Source organism: Balaenoptera physalus, assembly GCF_965194825.1.
Source record: "Balaenoptera physalus genome assembly, chromosome: 3".
Taxonomy (NCBI): domain Eukaryota; kingdom Metazoa; phylum Chordata; class Mammalia; order Artiodactyla; family Balaenopteridae; genus Balaenoptera; species Balaenoptera physalus.
The window spans coordinates 44513408-44532882 of NC_138890.1; the positions used below are offsets into that span (position 1 = coordinate 44513408).

Genomic DNA, 19475 nt, shown 5'->3' on the forward strand with positions numbered 1-19475 from the left:
AGATTTCAGGAAATAACTCCTTGCACAGAGATGATGTTCAATTGATTATTTGTTACTTGGTTGATTGAGGGAACAGCAGGTAGGACCAAGTGTGCAGCAAAAAGTAATATTTGTGGACTCCATGACAAAACTCTTAATAGAAATGATTTGAAAAAGACATCTAGAATGATGGGCAAGTGGATAACAATTTCTTGACAATGTAGAGGTAAGTTAAAACTAGCCTGCCCAAAGGTTTTAGCTAATAGATAAAGAGCTCCTACAAATTATTAAGGTAGATACTAACAACATTATAGAAAGATGGGCAAAAGGGATCTAAACTGCTCTTAAACATATGAAAAGATGCTCACTGACTACAATAATAGACGTATAAATAAATTTTACTGATATACCATTTTTTAAGTCTATCAGACTTGCAAAGATCAAAACATATGATAATACTGTTGGTGAGGTTTTGAGAAAACAAGAATTTTACACGTGGCCCTGGAGAATGTTGATTGGTACAACTTCCGTGGAGAATAATTAGGTCATGTTCAGCAAAATAACAGATGCAAATATCCTTTGACACAGCAATCCCACTTCTAGAAATGTTTTCTATAGACCACAGCTTCCCAGCCTTGGCACTATTAACATTTTGGGCTGAATAATTCTTTGTTGTGAGTTTGTCCTGTGCATTGTAGGATACTTAACATCCCTGGCTCTACCCACCAAAGCCAATAGCACCCCCTTCCCCAGTTATGACAACTAAAAATTTCCAGACATTGCCAATGGTGGGCAAAATTGCCCCTGGTTAAGACATATTCATACATATAGAAAGTGAGATACCTATAAGGTTATTCGTTCCTCATTGTTTGTAATGACAAAAAAAATTGGAAACAGACTAAGTGTCCATCAAGATAGTTTTTTTATCCATACAACAAAATATTATGCAACCCCCCCCAAAAAAAGAATAAATAAGCCCCTTGCATATCAGTATGGATTGATCTTCAAGAAGTATTGCTAATCAACCAAAAGAAAAGTTAGGAAGCGTATGTAGCATATGCTACCATTGTTTCAAAAGGAGGGAAAGAAGAAAGTTTATTTGTATTTATATATACATGCATAAAGAATCATTGGAAGAGCTGATAAGTTGATTATGTTGGTTACTTTCAGGCAAGGAAGCAGTGTGGGATCAAACTACAAGGAATGCCTAATCCTAAGGTAAGTTGTTGCTTTTGTACTTACAGCTGCTGTTGTGACCTTGGGCAAATTGCTTAACTTCCCTGTGTCTCGATTGCTTCCTCTCTAAAACAGAATTTGACTTTTATCTTCTTCAAAGAATTGTGAGGATAAACGAGAAAAATCCATAGGAACGTGTTCAGTCCTCTCCTTGTGGTTATTGTTGCAGGCTGCTGTTGTTGATGCTGTTGTTGTGTTGTCATTCAGGGAGGCCCGCTGAGCTAACAGGAGCATTCCTACTGGTCCCCACTCAGGACTTCATTAGACAGTGTTGGAAACTCACCAATGAGTCCTTGCCCCAACTCTCCCTTCTCAGTCACCATGGCTTCTATTACAAGACTTCTCAGACCCAAACAAGCCTAGATCTGAAAATATCCATTGTAGAACACTTAATCCAACTTTAATATTTGTCCCAGATGTCTGACCTAAGAAAAGATACTTAGCCTTTCCAAGCCTCTGTTTTTCTCATCAATACAATGGGGATAACATTAGGACCTACTGCATGTGGTTATTGTGAATATTTTTGATATGATACATGTAAAGCTGTTAATCTGGTGCCCTGAAACACAGCAAGGACTCATTAGGTATTGGCTCATATTATTCTAAATTTTATGTTGGTTACATTTGAAATGACTGCCTTCTTTTTCAGGATGCATTCTTGGGTTCATGCCTGGATGTTGATAACATGGTTTTTTATCAGCCATACAGTTATTAACCTTCTCTTAGCTGTATTACTTCCTGGAAAAATTTCCATATTTAACTAATCTCCATGTCTATTTGTGAATTCCTGATATCATTGGCAGTGAGATACAATCACATAGTTTCCACTTCTTTTGAGCTGGTGGAGTCTTTAGAGATCATTCAATCCAACTTTTTATGTTAGAGATGAGGCTTCAAGGTGAAATGACTTTCTAAACTAGCTGTTATCTTTTCATTTCTACTATTCAATTTACAGCCTGGGGAGACCGAGGTCATAGAATTGGAAGCACCTTGGTGATTATTGCAGGTCAAGGGTAAGGCCAAGAGGGTAGGGTTCTGGGCAGCCTCCTTGTTCTCGCTTCAACTAGAACACTTCCTCTTCTGCTTCACATATGGGAATGGGAGTAACACGTGTAATTTTGTACTAAAAGGGGGCTCCAGTCTTTAAAAAGTTGGAAAACTTTGATCTAGTCCAATTCCTTGACACTACGGACAAGATAACCAAATCCCAGATAGAAGAAGGACTTGACCAAGGTCACCCAGATTAATCAGTACCAGGTCCCCATTCTGTTAAGCTGCTGTGTTGTTGCTTTCTCACCTTATCTCACTTTTCTAGAATTACAGAATTACAGTCTGCTTGAGACTTTCAGTCCCTGAGGCCCTATCTAAAGTTAGAGCTAAACTCTACAGAGCAGTCAAAAATGGCTTATGTTATACCTTTCTGTATTTCATTTGCTTCTTGATAAAGAGGCTTGATGATCTAACCCAAAGAGCTTATTCACGTGAACCTTTGAGACCCCTAAGATGATCATCTAAGGAGATGAATATTTTGCAGAGTAGGAGGCTTTTTGGCACCCCTTCAATCCTACTATGTAGGGTGGGTTCATCTACATATACATAAGACTGATTTTAAATCAAATTATCTTGCCCATGTATAAAATATTATATTTTTGCCCTTTCTCTCACTATAACATTTAAAACCTGTAAAAATAGTATTAGATATTTGAAGATCACCACAACAATGGGATTCTTTTGTTTTCTTATTAGTTTCTTCTTAGAAACATAATCTTCTCCAATGATTCTGGTAACTATTGGAGGCCCCATGCATTGCTTCAGTCTCTTTGGAAGATTATGTAGCAACAAACGGTAGAGATCAGAAAATGCTATCCCGTGACACAGTTATCCCACATAACCTATCCTAAAGAGCCGATTTTAAAAAGCAGAAAGTTCTATATTAGGTATACTATTATTTTTCAGCATTTTCACTACACCTGAAAACAACCTGAATGTCAAACAATAGATGATAGATAAGTTCGTCAATGTGTTCAGTACAGAAAATAGATAAGTACATCTCTGACATGAACCACTCGATTATTTTAAAAAATCATATATTTGAGAAAATGATTACTTTGGAGTCCATGAATGGAAATGTATCTACAAAAGAATAATGGAAAAAGAATAAATGGAAGAATATAAAATTGTCATGCATTATGATTATAACTACACAAAATTTATGTCTGCGTGAGAGTAAAGATCATTCTCACAGAGGCAGTAAATTGATGTTTTTAGACAAAAGGGTTTTGGAGAACAATTGGGTGTAATTGTTTCATTAATTTTTTTAACAGTATGGAGGTGTGAAGGTTTGCTGCTCTGTCTCTGGAGATTAATTGTGGATTTAACTGGATTCTAACTTGTTTTCAGTCTTTGCTGTTAAAGGCCACCTGGGCGCAGTGTGAGTCTGAGGTCCTCAGTGTTGGTACACCAGGTGCTTTTCCACCAAAACGTGGAGTAGGATGAGTCTAGACCAAGTATCCCTGGAAGAGGGATGCTGTAAGATATAAGAAAGGGGCTCTTGAACTCTGTGTGTTCAATTGTCTGTCCCTAACACAGGCCAAGGCTTTTTCTACCTTGAGGCTTGGTATTGGCAGTTCCTTTTGCCTGGAATGCTCTCCTCCATTTCTTAACTTGACTGGCTCTTTCTCATCCTTCAAGATTTACCCTGGATGGAAATTTCTTCTCTGACCACTCTTCCCACTCAGCCCCAGCAACTGCTTAGTTTTTCCATAGAACCTACCGCAGTCTGTATCTGCTCTATATATTTATATACTTGCTTGTTGTCTGTTTCCCCCACTAGTATGTAAGCATGAGGTCAGACAGCTTGTCTCTATTACTTACCACTGTATTCCTAGTCTCTAACATGGCACCCTGCACATAGTAGGTGCTCAGGAAATTTTGCTGAACAAATGAGTAAATCTATGTATATCAGAATAGAACAGTTCCTTGATACTAATAATAATAGTAATAATAATAATAATAATAATAAAGGTTAATAATAATATTAATAATAATAATAATAATAATAGTAATAAAGCTTTGGCACAAATATATGTCATTTTAGAGAGAAAAGTCCTGTATTTGAATTTTTTATAATATGCAGATATAATTCTGTGACTTTTAAATATCAAAAAAAGGAAACTATAATGAGAAGTCTACTTATAAATAACTCTAGGTTGGTGGGAATTATTTGGCAACATAAGAGTTTGGATCAGGTTCTTATTCCATTAAAATACTGACAACTGGGCTTCCCTGGTGGCGCAGTGGTTGAGAATCTGCCTGCCAATGCAGGGGACACGGGTTCAAGCCCTGGTCTGGGAAGATCCCACATGCCGCGGAGCAACTAGGCCCGTGAGCCACAATTACTGAGCCTGCGCGTCTGGAGCCTGTGCTCCGCAACAAGAGAGGCCGCGATAGTGAGAGGCCCGCGCACCGCGATGAAGAGTGGCCCCCACTTGCCGCAACTGGAGAAAGCCGTCACACAGAAACGAAGACCCAACACAGCCATAAATAAATAAATAAATAAATAAATTAAAAAAAAAAAATACTGACAACTTTCACTGAATTTCAAGGAACTGAATTTTCTGTGCATGGGAAACCATGTCAGAGCTTCCATTCCCTCCTCTGGATCACTTTAAGTGAGGCTCCTGGGTCTTGTGAAGGCAAACCCAGACGAACCTCTCAATGAAAGTTAGGTCCTGGAAGATATACTATTTTCTGTAGGCCTAAAAACTCATTGATGAGTGGAAGAATTTACTACTAGTTAGTTAAGGAAATGGAGGGATGAGGACTACTATTTGGGCCTTGAAAATGTGAGAAGAGCTTTAAACTCATTTTCCATAGGATCCGTTTCTGAGTTTGAGATAAAGATATCATATATTACATCAACCTCATGGTTTAAGAAACTGAGCTCTTGTGCTTTCCAGTGAAACCTTTCTTCCAGACTGAGTCAGGAACTAAGCCCTCACATTTATGGTCTTACCCTGTGGCCTATTTTTACTGCAGAAACTGATTAATGGATGTACCAGACCCTGAGCAGTAGGAACTGAATCTAATTTTAACTTGGGAGTATTTGCCTCTAAAACAAGAATTCTCTATCCAATGGCTATCTCCATAAAACATCAACATCACATCAGACAAGCAAAAATCAATTCACAAAGAAATGCCATTAATGCAGACATCAAAACCGCACATTCTTGGCTTTGAGTGGCCTGAACTGCAAAGTACTTTGCTTTGGATTCTTACCTTTCTTTGCCTGGTTAGGCAAGGCCCACATTTTTAGCTCCCAGATATCTTCTGAATTCAATTTGAGTTATGTGACCTTCATTCATTCCCTGGATATTTACTGACCACTTACTACGTGCCCAGCACTGTACTAGAGGTTACAGGGATGAGCAAAGCAGTCAGTCACTCATGGAAGTGACCTTCCAGTGGATGTAGAGACAGAAAACAAACAGGGAAGCACATCAATAAACCCAATAAATAAGTGCAGATACTGATTACTGAAGTGTCTATGGACTTTAAAAGAAAAGAAAAAGAAACAGGATTCTGGGAAAATACTTGAAGAAATGGGAAACAATAAAGAACCAACCCTACAAAACTCTGGGCTGTTCCAGACAGTGGAACAGCTAATACAAAGACCCTGCCCTTGCAGAACCTAAAAGTGAGCGCCCCCTTAAGTGTACCTCACCCTAGTCCTGCTCCTGTACAGAGGCCCTAGCGGGGGGCATGGCTTGGAGTGTTCAAGGTTCAGAAAGAAGTCAGATATGATGGATGAAGGGATCGGAATAAATGAAACTGAAAGGCAGGTAGGGACCATGGATGAAGGGTCTTGTAGGCCATAGTTGAGGATTAACTTAAATACTCTAAACAGTCACGGAGGGCTTTAAAGTAGGGCATAATATCTGATTTCTCATTTTAAAAGTCTATTCTAGGGCTTCCCTGGTGGCGCGGTGGTTGAGAATCTGCCTGCTAATGCAGGGGGCACAGGTTCAAGCCCTGGTCTGGGAAGATCCCACATGCTGCAGAGCGTCTAGGCCCGTGAGCCACAGTTGCTGAGCCTGTGCGTCTGGAGCCTGTGCTCCACAACAAGAGAGGCCGCGATAGTGAGAGGCCCGCGCACCGCGATGAAGAGGGGCCCCCACTTGCCGCAACTAGAGAAAGCCCTCGCACAGAAACGAAGACCCAACACAGCCATAAATTTAAAAAAAAAAAAAAAAAAAAAGTCTATTCTAGGTGTTGCATGGATAGTAGATTGTAGGAAGCCTTGAGTGTCAGTGGGAGCTGAGCTGGAAGGCAACTCAGTCATGTAGGAATGAAGTGGAGAGAGATCACGAGTGGTGAAAGTCTCAAGCAAAAATGCTCGGGTAGCTCTGAGAATATTATCTACCAAGGGTTTAGCTGTAAAAGAGAAGGAAGGAAGGGTAAGACAGGGTGGAGGGTAAAAGAGAACAGAGTTGCTTGGTTCTTTTAAAAAGAGTTGGGTGGGGGGACTGGCCTACCTGCTGGTTTCTATGTGTGTCTCTGACCCAAATCTTAAGACTCCAAACTCCTAAATTCTCACGGCTAGGCCATGATCTGCTGCCTCCAGGGAGTCCTAATTACTTACTCCTGCACCCAGGAATCTCCTGTTTGAAGTCCTTTAATCACTTGCTTTGTTCTTTTTTTTTTATTAATAGCTACTTTATTTATTTAATTAATTTATTTATTTATGGCTGTGTTGGGTCTTCGTTTCTGTGCGAGGGCTTTCTCTAGTTGTGGCAAGCGGGGGCCACTCCTCATCGCGGTGCGCGGGCCTTTCACTATCGCGGCCCCTCCCGTTGCAGGGCACAGGCTCCAGACGCGCAGGCTCAGTAGTTGTGGCTCACGGGCCCAGTTGCTCCGCTGCACGTGGGATCCTCCCAGACCAGGGCTCGAACCCGTGTTCCCTGCATTAGCAGGCAGACTCTCAACCACTGCGCCACCAGGGAAGCCCCCACTTGCTTTGTTCTTAACTCTTTTGGTGTTGAGCCTTGTTCTGTTAGCGGTCCCCTTGTGTAACTCTAACCTCTCCAACAGTATCTATACATTCCTCCTTCCCTTCTTTTCTTTCTTTCGCAAATAATGAGTGAATAATATGTACCAGGCACTGTGGTAGACCCTGATGATGCCATCTTTAGCAAATTGGGCACCAGCCCTTGTAAAGCGTACAGTCTAATGGAGGGGAATGACATCAGTACAATAATCACATTAATAACTAGGTAATTACAAATTTGGCATGCACTTTGAAGAAGGGTATGTGCCACTGTGTCAGAGTGTAACAAGAGGAGATGACCTAGGCTAGGGAAATGAAGGAAAGCTTCCCCAAGCAAGTGACCTTCAAAATGGGGGGTCTTAAAGTTGAAGAAAATCTTATGTGTTTGGAGCTCAGTGAGATGGGAGGAAAAGGAGCATGAACTGAAATGGAGGAGACCGTGAGATAGATTTTGGCGTCCACTCTCAGGGTAAAGGGAGGACCACTGAAGGGACATGCCAGCTTCTGATGAGGGTCATCAGGACATGATCACAGTCACCATGTGAAAAGCTCACACTGGCTACTGTGTGGGGAATGGAGTGGTGGGGGGCCGGTGGAGTGGGTGCAGGGAGACCATTAGGAAGTGGTAGCAATCCCCGGTGAGAGATGCTGGCAGCTTCCACGAGGAAAGTGACTCTAGGAAATGGAGAGAAATGGACAGATGCTAGAGGAACTTTCAGTGCCAAAATTTGGACACATGGTGGAGGCTCCCAGAAGTGAATGAAGACAAAGATTTGTCCTGGAGTATATGTGGAAATGATAGAACTCATAACACCTTTCATTGCAGAAGACCTATGTGGCATGGTTGCTGATTTTCAGGACTGCCCTTTACATGGAGGGCTCTAGAGCCAGAAGGCATTACATACTTTGTAATAACCCAGTGGAATCGCCAATTGCCTATGAGCAGCAACTGTTAATAGTAATAAGAACTGTTCAACAGGGAGGCTGTGTTGGCTCTGGAGACATAAGGGAGTTATTTAAATTCTCTTTGCCTCAGTTACATGCTCTGTAAATTGGGGTAATGATAGTTCCTAACTTAGAGGGTAGGTGTAAGGATTAGATGAAATAATTCATTTAGCACAGTGACTGATACATCGTAAGTACTTAGTAAATATTAGTTACTATAATTATTAGAATAATGGTGACATTCATTTCATTAAAAAAAATCAAGAAGGAATGTTTGATCATTTTAAAACATGTAAGTAGCTTTATAGAGGGTCACACAGCCTTCAGCAACCGTTGCAAAGCCACACAGCTCTTAAGTGGTAGAGCTGCTCTTTGACCCAACTCTGTCTGATACCAGAAGCTGTGTTTTTGACCACTATGCAATAATGTTGCCAAAAGCAAGGAAAGGGGACCCTCTCCCCACCTGCCATCTTTAATTTAGGAAGGATGCATATTATAAGAGATGTTTCTGCTGCTAGATCAGACTTTGGCTAAAGGGAAGTGTCCACGAGGAGTGGTGGCCCTATCCAGACAATGACTAGAATGGTGATCTCGACTGTTTTTCCTGTCCTGTGTAAGTGGTAATGGCTCCCATGCTATGGTGACCATGGAAAACTTGTTTCCTAAGGTGCAAAGAGTCATTAAAATAGGGAAACCTTTCCATTTCTCCTGAGGGCCTTTCAGAAGATCAAGATGGTCCTATTAGTACCAAGCTTATAGCATACTTTTCTCATGAAATACTCAGCATTGAGTAGTGTTGGGGTCCTTACTTTACAAATAGGAAACAGAGGCTTAAAGAGGTTAAAAGTCTTGCCTGAGCTCCCACATCTAGAAAGTGATAGAAGCAGCATTTGAATCCAGCTGTAGCAGACTATTCTGGCCTCACTATTCTGTGACACTTGTCTCCCATCTGTACTGCCCCTCCCATCTCGTGCTTACTCAAAGTGCCTGAGGCCCCCGCCCCCCCATTTCTCTCTTTTACCCCTAAAAAGGATCTGATATCAGTCCTGTACAACTAAGCACATTGTTCAGTAGGTGACTACGTCTCCAGAGTTTATCTTTATTTAAGCCCGCCCCTGCCAGTGGTGTGCTGGAGCCTGCTTATGGTGGCCCACATAAGAGCTGATTGATAAATTTTCAGGAGTTCTGTGAGCCAGTAGACTTTACATTGGTAGTTTGACATTGGTCATGATGGGAGTATTCACTCTACAGAAATTGGCAAACACCACAAACAAAGGCTCTCCCATCTTCTCTACTGCCATTACCACTACAATGATTGTTAGACATTTACCAGCATACCACTGGGCCCTCATCTTTCCTTGTCCTCTGTTAAAGAATGTCTGGCAACAGGGATCACTTTGCTGAGAAATTGGCAGGCACAGGGGAGTGTCTGAAATCCCGCCTGGTGGCCAGTCACCACCTGACGACTCCATGCTTCTTTCTGGCCCACTGCTCCTGCATGATAAAGGAGCTTCCCGGCCCCACGGAAAACACTTGCACACCTCAGTACTTTGAACAGGCATCTGACATCAGATCTAAATCCATGTTAAAATAAAAGGCTCAGTCAGTATGTATTATAATGACAATAATGGGCATGGAAATTTGAAATTAGAAAAAAACAGACTTATTTTGCAGAACTACAGTATTTGTTCCTGAATATGTAAAGGATTATTTTTATATGATGTCATAAATCCACAGAATTTTAGAGCTGCAATGAACATAATTTTACAAATGAGAAGAGAGAAAAAGAAGCTGAGACCCTGAGAGGGGAAATGTTGGCCCAACATCACGCATCTCATGATGCATGTATGTCTCTACCCACACCGTTATATTTAGTCACAGAATAGAGGGAATCCAGGACCCTGATGTTAGCCAGACTTTGAAGAATCCTTGAATGTTTCCCTTCATTTGAAAATGATTATGTTATGCCACCCTGCCAGCTCCTTCACAGATATAATGATGATACAAATAATAGCTAATTTTTACTAGGTGCTTACTAGGTGACAGGACTTATGTTAAGTGCTTTATATATTAAGTTGAACTACGTATATGAAATTGCCAATATTTGATTTTTTTTGATCTACCAAATGGTAATTTCTAATAGGTCTATCTAAATATATTCCCTCTAAATATTCACCATTTTTCCATGAAGTGAATACTATTATCACACCCCTTTTACAGATGGCAAGACTGAGGCTTTAATTAAAAAATAAATTTAAAAAAGCTTTCTTCCCACAAGTGTTATTCTTATTTATAGGCAAGGAACAATGTACTCTTGTGTGCAAATCGATGGCCCTAAGCAATGGAATGTACATAGAGCATAAACAATAATACCTGACATATCTTGCCTTTCTCAGTGACCTTGGAAATTTTTCTAATCAATTAATTTCTGTAATATTTAAAGAAATGCTTTTTTAAATGTTATTTATGAATATAAAGCATAGACGTTAGAAAATAAGAAATTTGATGTTTGTACATTATATATCTGCTGTATCCCGCATGGAAATGTTAGAAACTATAGCTCAGGGCTCCCCAGAATGAATTAATTGTCCTAGAATTTTCATAATGCTTGAATGAAGAAGCTGAGTTATTTTACAACATTGTCTGCATGCAGATTATAACCAACAAAATTCTGAATCAAGACCATTTGGTTGTATGACTATCTGCAAATAATATTGTACAGAATTCACAACCAAACAGTTCAAAAAAGCAGTTACGCTCAGAAATGATCAGTACTAAGTACATGAGATGATGCTATGTCAAGTGTTGAGTCAGGAAAAAAAAAATTAGTGAAAACTGTAAAATGGGCTTTGAAAAAAATATTTAAACATAAATGACTACTCTTCAAATATGAAACCAGAACTTCTAATGTCCCATTCACAATAGAAAAAAAATTGACTGATGCCATGTGATTAATCAGCTCTAAATGATGAATTCTCCAAGTTGAAAACTTGGCTATTGGCCCTCCATTAATTTACTCAACAAATATTTATTAAATATCTACCACAGGGGCCTTGCGCATAAGTAATTCCATATTATTCCCAATTGATTGGCTGATTATTATCAGTAAGCATCTGCTTAAGATGAGCATGTCTTTTCACCTCTAAAAGAGAGGCAGTATTATTTCACCTGCAACTTAGAAGTCTAGGAATCCATAGGCTCCATACCCGGCCTGGCCTCTTTCAAGTCTCCATCTCATTGAACACTTCAAAGCCTGGATCTCAAAAGACCCCAAACTCATGCCTACACCTACTAAGTCAGATCCCAGCCAAGAATCAGCATGCCTTTGTCTCTAAGTGACCATCAAGCACCAACGTTATTTTCCCTACCTCCTTGATGATGGAAAAATAATATAATGATATAGTAAGGAGGCAAACATGCTTTGAAAAATTGCTGAGAAGGGCTATACAAGTGCTACTTCATAGAAACAAAGGAAAGAAGAAAGGAATGTTGTAGGTGGTATTTCCAGTCCTTTCATTTTATAAAGAAAGAACCTGATACAGAAGGTAGAGACATTTGCCGAGGCTAACTTACCTAGAGAGAAGTGGAGTTTGGTCTCCTGACCCCTCTTCCAGTGCCTTTTGTACCAAACTACATTGTTATGATTATTCGTGTTGCACTTATTATTATTGATGTTATGGAATATAAGACTATCTTTAGATATATAAATACTGACTTAGCTAAGCAGCTGTAATCTAGATAAGAACTGCTGTTCTATACCGCATAACATTTTGTGCGTGATAGTCTCCTGGGAAGTTCTCCAAGGGATGAAGAGGTTTACCACTGGGCTTTGCAAATTCTAGACAATTAAATGCCCAAGGACCATTATTCCCCATGTCAGGTGAGTGATGGCCATTGAGACAATTAAAACTGAATCCATAAAAATGTTGACACGGGACCCATCACTTAACCATTCCATTTCACATAAAATATTATAATTTAAAAGTCAAACTTAACCTTGTAGGGGAAAGATAAGCTAATGAATAATAAACTTACTCTTTTACATTTTTTAGAACTGAAATCACCTAATACAGTTAACCCATCTCTTGACTTTTCTCCATGCTCTCTTCCAATTACTCTTACTGTACTATTTAGGTTGTTATAACAAGTACATCTGTGTTTTCTGTGTTCTTATTTTAGTCTATGTATATCTTCATGAGTCAGCTCAGTCTAACTATAAAATACTCTTTTAGAAAGGACAAAACAAAGTGCTCACATACCCCATGACGGTCCTCAAAGTATGCCAGGCTGGTTTTGGTTAAAACAAAGAATCGAACTTTAAAGTTCGAAGGAGAAGTTCTTCTCTTTTGTTGGGATTTCTTGATAAGCTGTTCTTCCAGGAGGATGAAGTTGTTCATGATCCAGTCCTTGAAAAGTGATGCACCTTGGGCATCACCCCTCAGCACAACCAGAGGACACAGCTTCAGGGCAAGGAATGAGCTGGAGAGGCAGTTGATCTTCAGAGAGTTGTTCAAAGGCAACTTGCCTCCAATGTTATCTCTCTACCAACATTCAGTCAACATTGCAGAGCTTCTCTTCTGAGGTCAAAGCCCATAACCACATCCTTTCAAAATTCAGAAAACTATGAAGCATAAGTAAAAATTATACATACTCTTTGCTGTACGGTTTAGAAATGATATCTGACGAACCTCAGACTCAAAATGATATGACGGATTAGAGTTAAATCTTCATAGTTCCTGCTTTAGCCCATGTAACAGTTAAGGCATGCAGCACAAGGGGTAGGAACGTGGACTTTGGGGTTGATGGACAATAGCTTGTGTGTTAGTTTTCTATTGGCTGCTGTAACAAATTATCACAAGTTTAGTGCCTCACGAATTTATTATCTTACAGTTCTGTAGTTCAGAAATGCAAAATGGGTCTCACTGGGCTAAAATCAAGATGTCAGCAGGGTTGTGATCCTTTCTGGAGGACCTCTAGTGTAGAATCTGTTTCCTTGCCCTTTCCAGCTTCTAGGACCACCCGCATGCCTTGACTCTCAGCCCTCTTCCTCCATCTTCAAAGCCTACAACAGCGGGTCAAATTCTCTCATCTCATACAACTGTAACCTCTTCTTCTGCCTCCCTCTTCCATATTTAAGATTCCTTAAGATTACACTGGGCTTGCCTGGATAATCTAAAATAATCTCCCTATTTTAAGATCTGTTTATTAGCAACCTTAATTCCATATTCTACCTTAATTCCCCTTTGTCATGTAAGCTAACACATGCACAGGTTCTAGGGATTAGGACAAGGACATCTTTACCTACCACAGGTTGGCTTCTGGCTCCACCAGCTAACTAACTGTGAGACTATAGGCAAATTACTCAAGAGCTCTGAGCCTCAGCTTTTTTTACCTGTGAAGGGGAATAATGGTGCCCCTACATGTGGGGCTAGTCTCCGGCTTCCTTGCCAGTCTCATCTCATACCTCTCTGCTCACACATTTTCACTTTAGCCCTCATGTGTGCTTCTCATGCTGCTTTGAACATCTGCTCCCTTTGCCTGAAAACATCTTCTCTCCCCTGCTTTGCCTGCTTTAACTCTAAATTATACTGCTAGTCTCAGCCATGTCACTTCCTCAGGGAAGCCTTCCTGGCTTTACTAAGTCAAATCCACCAATTATATATGTAGAGGGCACCTTATGACATACCCCTTATGACAGTTGTCATTGTACTTTTTGGACGGTGATTTTTGGATTAATGTTTGTCTCTCCCACTAGTCTGGAAGCTCCCTAATGGTAAGGAGGACTATGTGTGGTTTTGCTCACCATTACATACTCAGCAACCATCACGGTGCCTGGCACATTAAAAGGCTGTTTAGAAAAATGTGTTGAATAAGTAATCACCAAACTGGGTTGGACAATTATAAGAGACAATGGGCATAAAACACTAGAGAAATGATTGCTTTTCCATCGTAAAACGTAGTGGAAGAGCAGAAAATAAGTAAATCCTTCAGAATGGCATAATACACAAAGTATACATGAGCTCTAAAGACAGACAAAATTACGTTGGAATCCCAGCTCTGTCACTTACTAAGCTGTTTCTTTGAGTGAGCTACTTACCCTCGCTGATCCTTGGTCTCTGTGCGGGTCCTTTTGAAGACAATCCCATAAGCTCTGTGAGTGGTGGATGCTAGTCATGTATCTGGCCTTAGAATTAAGGTATAAAGTATCATGAGTCCTACTTCTAGCATGAAGTAAATAACCAAGAAATCTCAGTGTAAGGAGAGATGGCATATGCCAGACAGGAATAAATAATGAAACAGAACAATCATTATTGCTGTATAGGAGTGCAATGATCTAGAATTTATTTTTTTTCATGTGAATTACCAGACTACAGCTTAATTTTGTCTCATATATTGGATGCCCCAGCATAATCAAGACACTCAAGATTGTTGGGGAGGGAATACTTTAAATGATTTCCCCACCTCCATTCTGAGATTGTAAGATATATGTGTGGAAATACATGCCCAAAAGAGGTAGTATTTCTTTTCTCTCCTGAATATGGACTTGAGACAGGGATTGCTATTTTCTCCAAGTATCTATTCTCCCCTTCTTCCCAGGTAACTGACTCCCTGAAGGTTATCTGGGCATCTGGCCAGCCAGAATAAAGATTACATTTTTCAGTCATGTTAACTGTATTCTAGCTAATTGAACAGGGCAGAAGTTATGAGCACAACTTCAAGGAAATGTCCTTAATGGCAATCATCATACCCTTTTCATTCTCTTTTTCCTCCTTCCTGCTAACTAGAATGTGAATGTGAAGGTTGGAGCTAGAGCAGCTATCTTATACCTTGAAGTAGAAATTGCATGTGGAGGTCAATGGAGCATAAAATAGAAAGATTCTGGGGTCCTGATGACCTTGGATCCTCCTTGCAGCCTGGGAGCACTTTTTCTTTAATGTAAAAAGAAATAAAATTTTATTTTCTAAGCCCCTGTTATTTTGAGGTTCTGTCACAAACAGTAAACCTAATTTTAACTAATACAGTGCATTTTCAAACTAGACTGTAAAGTCCTTTGAGAAGGGTAGATTTATACCTGGTTTTTTCAGGTTGAAAGATTTACAGACTTCACAAAGTATTCTCATGTGGGAAAGCAAAATGTCATCAGTAGCTGTTGTAATAGGAGCCTTTCCTTGGCCAAGTCTCCATGGAGTGTAATCATAAGTAATTTTATTCTCTCTCATCATAGCACCTTCAAACCCACTCGCCGGGATTGGTTTTTGTCCTCACCTAAACATAACCTTAAGAGACCCAATATTTTCCCCATCACTCTTAGGAAAACATGTGTAAAAATAATCCCTTTGTTTTGTTTTAAAGTCCTATTGGGAATTCCCTGGTGGCACAGTCGTTAAGAATCCGCCTGCCAATGCAGGGGACACAGATTCGATCCCTGGTCCAGGAAGATCCCACATGCCGCGGAGCAACTAAGCCCGCGAGCCACAGCTACTGAGCCTGCGTGCCACAGCTATTGAAGCCCGTGCACCCTAGAGCCCACATGCCACAACTACTGAGCCCACACGCCGCAACTACTGAAGCCCATGTGCTCTAGGGCCCGCATGCCACAACTACTGAGCCCGCGCACCTAGAGCCTGTGCTCCGCAACAAGAGAAGCCACCGCAATGAGAAGCCTGCGCACCACAACGAAAAGTAGCCCCCACTCACTGCAACTAGAGAAAGCCCATGCGCAGCAATGAAGACCCAGTGCAGCCAAAAATAATCAATAAAACACTGAAAAATAAATTCTAAAAAAAAACCAAAGAAAACCAAAAAAAACCCTATTGATCACTTTTGGAGGATGCTGAAAAACCAATTTATTATTCTGTAAACTGCAAAACAAAGGGAAAGAATAAAATATATTTCCTATTTTTCCTGAAGAGCCATATCTCAGTTTAGTAATCAAATATTTAATGAAGGAGAGTCCTTCTTTATAGAAGAATTCCAATGAATAAATTAAGGAGTGATAGAATATCACCATTTTGCAATCCTAATAATGCATAATGGATCTAGACAGTGTTCATCAATGGCTGCTAAAATCATTATGTGAAGAGCCAATAGGAAAATCTATAATTTATTTATTAGACTGATAACATTGTAACACATTGATCAATCTTAACAGCAGGAAAAGAGAGACAATCAGACATTCTGTATTTCCTGAAGTGATGCAATAGGAAGTACACAGAAGCCTTGCCAAAAGAAAAAAAAGAAAAAAATCAAACAATCTCATCCAACCTCTAGATCTAAATTCAAGTTTGCAGGAAATACAAGAGATAAAGGAACATGACAAATGACAGCATGGAGATGCATGGAGATAAGTTCAGAATACAGTGGACCCTCTGTATCTGCGGGTTCTGCATCTGTGGATCCAACCAACTGTGGGTCAAAAAAAAAAAAATTCCAGAAAGTTCCAAAAAGCAAAACTTGAATTTACTGTGCACCAGAAACTATTTACATAGCATTTACAGTATATTTACGACTATTTATATAGCTTTTATATTGTATTAGGTATTATAAGAAATCTAGAGATGATTTAAAGTTTACAGGAGGATATGTGTAGGTTATATACAAATACTATGCCATTTTCTATTCTATTTCCAAGATTTTGGATCATCTTTACTATCATTATTCTGAATTCTTTTTCAGGTAGACTGCCTATTTCCTCTTCATTTATTAGGTCTGGTGGGTTTTTACCTTGCTCCTTCATCTGCTGTGTGTTTTTCTGTCTTCTCATTTTGCTTAACTTACTGTGTTTGGGGTCTCCTTTTCGCAGGCTGCAGGTTCGTAGTTCCCGTTGTTTTTGGTGTCTGTCCCCAGTGGCTAAGGTTGGTTCAGTGGGTTGTGTAGGCTTCCTGGTGGAGGGGACTGGTGCCTGTGTTCTGGTGGATGAGGCTGGATCTTGTCTTTCTGGTGGGCACATCCACGTCTGGTGGTGTGTTTTGGGGTGTCTGTGGCCTTATTATGATTTTATATGCCATTTTCTATAAGGGACTAGAGCATTTTGTATTTGGGGGGTCCTGGAACCAATCCACCATGGACACCTCGGGTCTGTACCCAAATCACTAAAGACAACTACCCCATGTCTGTAACAAGTGAGTCAGAGGGAGAGCCCATAAGATTAAAAGAGACTTTAAGAGCCATATCAAGCATGTGCTGATTTTGTTTGGATTTAAATTCAAACAAATCAATTATATAAAGACATTATGAGACAGTTGGGAAATCAGAACACTGCGTATTTGATGACTAAATTATTTTTAATTTTTAAGGCATGGTAATGGCACTGTTGTTATTGTAAAAGAGTCTTTATTGTGCACAGAAACATACAGAAATAATTATTGATAAAATAACAAAATATATGAGATTTGCTTTGGGGAGAAATAGGTAGGGCAAGAGATGACAGATGTTTGGCTGAGTTGACAATTGAAGCTGGGTGATGGATGGGTTGGTGGTTCTTTACTCTCCTTACATTGCTATATGTTTGAAATTTTTCATAATAAAAGTTAAGAAAAAGGCCTGTCCAATTCAGTCTAATAACAAAAACTCCAAACACATATTCAATTTAATGCTTTTCCTCAACCTAAGCAGAGGTCTGGTACAGGCTTTGAAGCATGTTGCCTTTTCTACTAGATCCTAACTCCTCCTCCTTCCCCATACACTAGCCTTGCTTCTGACCCACTCCTTCAGGCTCAGGCTTGGGGCAAGAAGGGAAACAGGCACTGAATTCAATGAGGTCACAGTTGTAATCTTGGGTTGATGCCCTCTGAATGTGGTGGATACACAATTGTTGCTTTTTCTTTCATGGGAAAGTTTTGTCATGTGTGTTGTTGCCATTATTTTCAGAGGGCTCTGACAGCAGTTCTCTTGATATTGGAGATGCCAGTCTGACTCCCAGTGAGCCCAACCTTCAGCTCTTGGGCTTCTGCTGGTCCTCCTCCAGGGTGCCTCCCCTGCAACTCTGTTGGAATCCCTTTGCCCATCTTTGTTATCTTCTTGGGTAAATGTCCCTTGAAAATGAGCTGCATGCCACTTATTCCCTCCCATGGCTCTAGAGAAGACTCAGGTATCCATTGATGGATGTACGTACCATTTGCCCCAAGTGCAACCTGTTCTCCCTCTGACACCAAACAAGGAGCTCTTCCACAAGATTTAACCTTTGCCTTTCTCCAAATGGGATTTATGAGGACAACAGTCCTCATAAACCCTATGAGACTTAGGTCAAGCTAGTCCTTTAAAGTTCCTGTCACTTGGCTTCTGGTGGATGCAAACACCTGCCCCCTTTCCCCCTGAGTGGGTTGTGAGAGGAAATGCACAGTGCACCAAAAACTCTCTCTTGGTTTTTCAAGCTTTTGTTTTCTAAAAGCTGGAGGTGGGCAAAGACTATTACTGGCAGAACTTGTTTTGCTTCCTATTGTGTCAAGCACGGATGACAAGGTATTCTACTTTAGGATAGAAAGTCACTTGATTCCTTTAATTGTATTATTTTAGGTCTTTGAGGCCTCAACTGAAACTGAGTTGGAAAAGTTTGTTTAACATCCTCTAACAAAGAAAAAACCAATTCAGCCTGGCACTACTGGATCCAGCTACTTAATCAATGACATCAGAAATTTTGATTTTCATTTCTTAGTTTTGTGTCAGCTTCACGCTTAGGAAGGCTTTCCTCTGTGGCAGCAAAAGGCTGACATTTTGCCAGTGGAACTGGATTCTTTTTCCTAATAGTTCCAGCAAAAGTCTCAGAACTGTGAATCATTGCCCTGGCTTGGGTGAGTTGCTAATAGGTAGCTCAGTCATTACAGCCAAGGCAATAGAATATTCTGTTGTCTATTTCTAGGTCTGCACCCTTTCCTGGATTTGGGGATGGGATACAGTTGGCCCTATCCAGCCACGTGGGCTGAGAGTAGAGAGAGGTTTTCCTCTAAAGGAACACCAAGAGTGTTGCCACTAGAGAAAGTGGAATGGATGTCAGCTCATCAATAAATCATCTCACCTTTACTCTGCCCTGAAGCCCATCTTCATTGTTCTAGCATTTGAGGCCCTGCAAGTCCAATCCTCTTCTCTGGTCCAGGGAATAGCCATTTAGATAAGTGGAGATGCTTCTTACATAACTCCAGAGCACTCTTGTGTCCAGGACGAAGAGATCCTTCAACTGCACCCTTAGGATATGGCTTCCAAGGCTTTCATTATCCTTGTGGTTCTCATCCAAACTTGATCAGGTTTATATGGATCTGTTTAAGAGTGATAC

At 40.3% G+C, this 19475-nt stretch overlaps 2 protein-coding genes across 2 annotated transcripts in view; one reads left to right on the top strand and one right to left on the bottom strand.

The window, feature by feature from the left end:
- ITK (IL2 inducible T cell kinase) overlaps positions 1–14131 on the bottom strand; it is a 69432-nt gene extending 55301 nt beyond the window's left edge. Inside the window, exon 1 of the mRNA XM_082453916.1 lies at positions 12466–14131. Coding sequence (XP_082310042.1) covers positions 12466–12603 — 138 coding nt within the window. The 5' untranslated portion in view covers positions 12604–14131. The remainder of the gene's footprint in view (positions 1–12465) is intronic.
- MED7 (mediator complex subunit 7) overlaps positions 1–19475 on the top strand; it is a 118178-nt gene that overhangs the window by 69656 nt on the left and 29047 nt on the right. The window contains exon 2 of the mRNA XM_082453957.1: positions 1150–1197. The gene's annotated coding sequence lies outside the window, so the exon portion shown is untranslated. The remainder of the gene's footprint in view (positions 1–1149; positions 1198–19475) is intronic.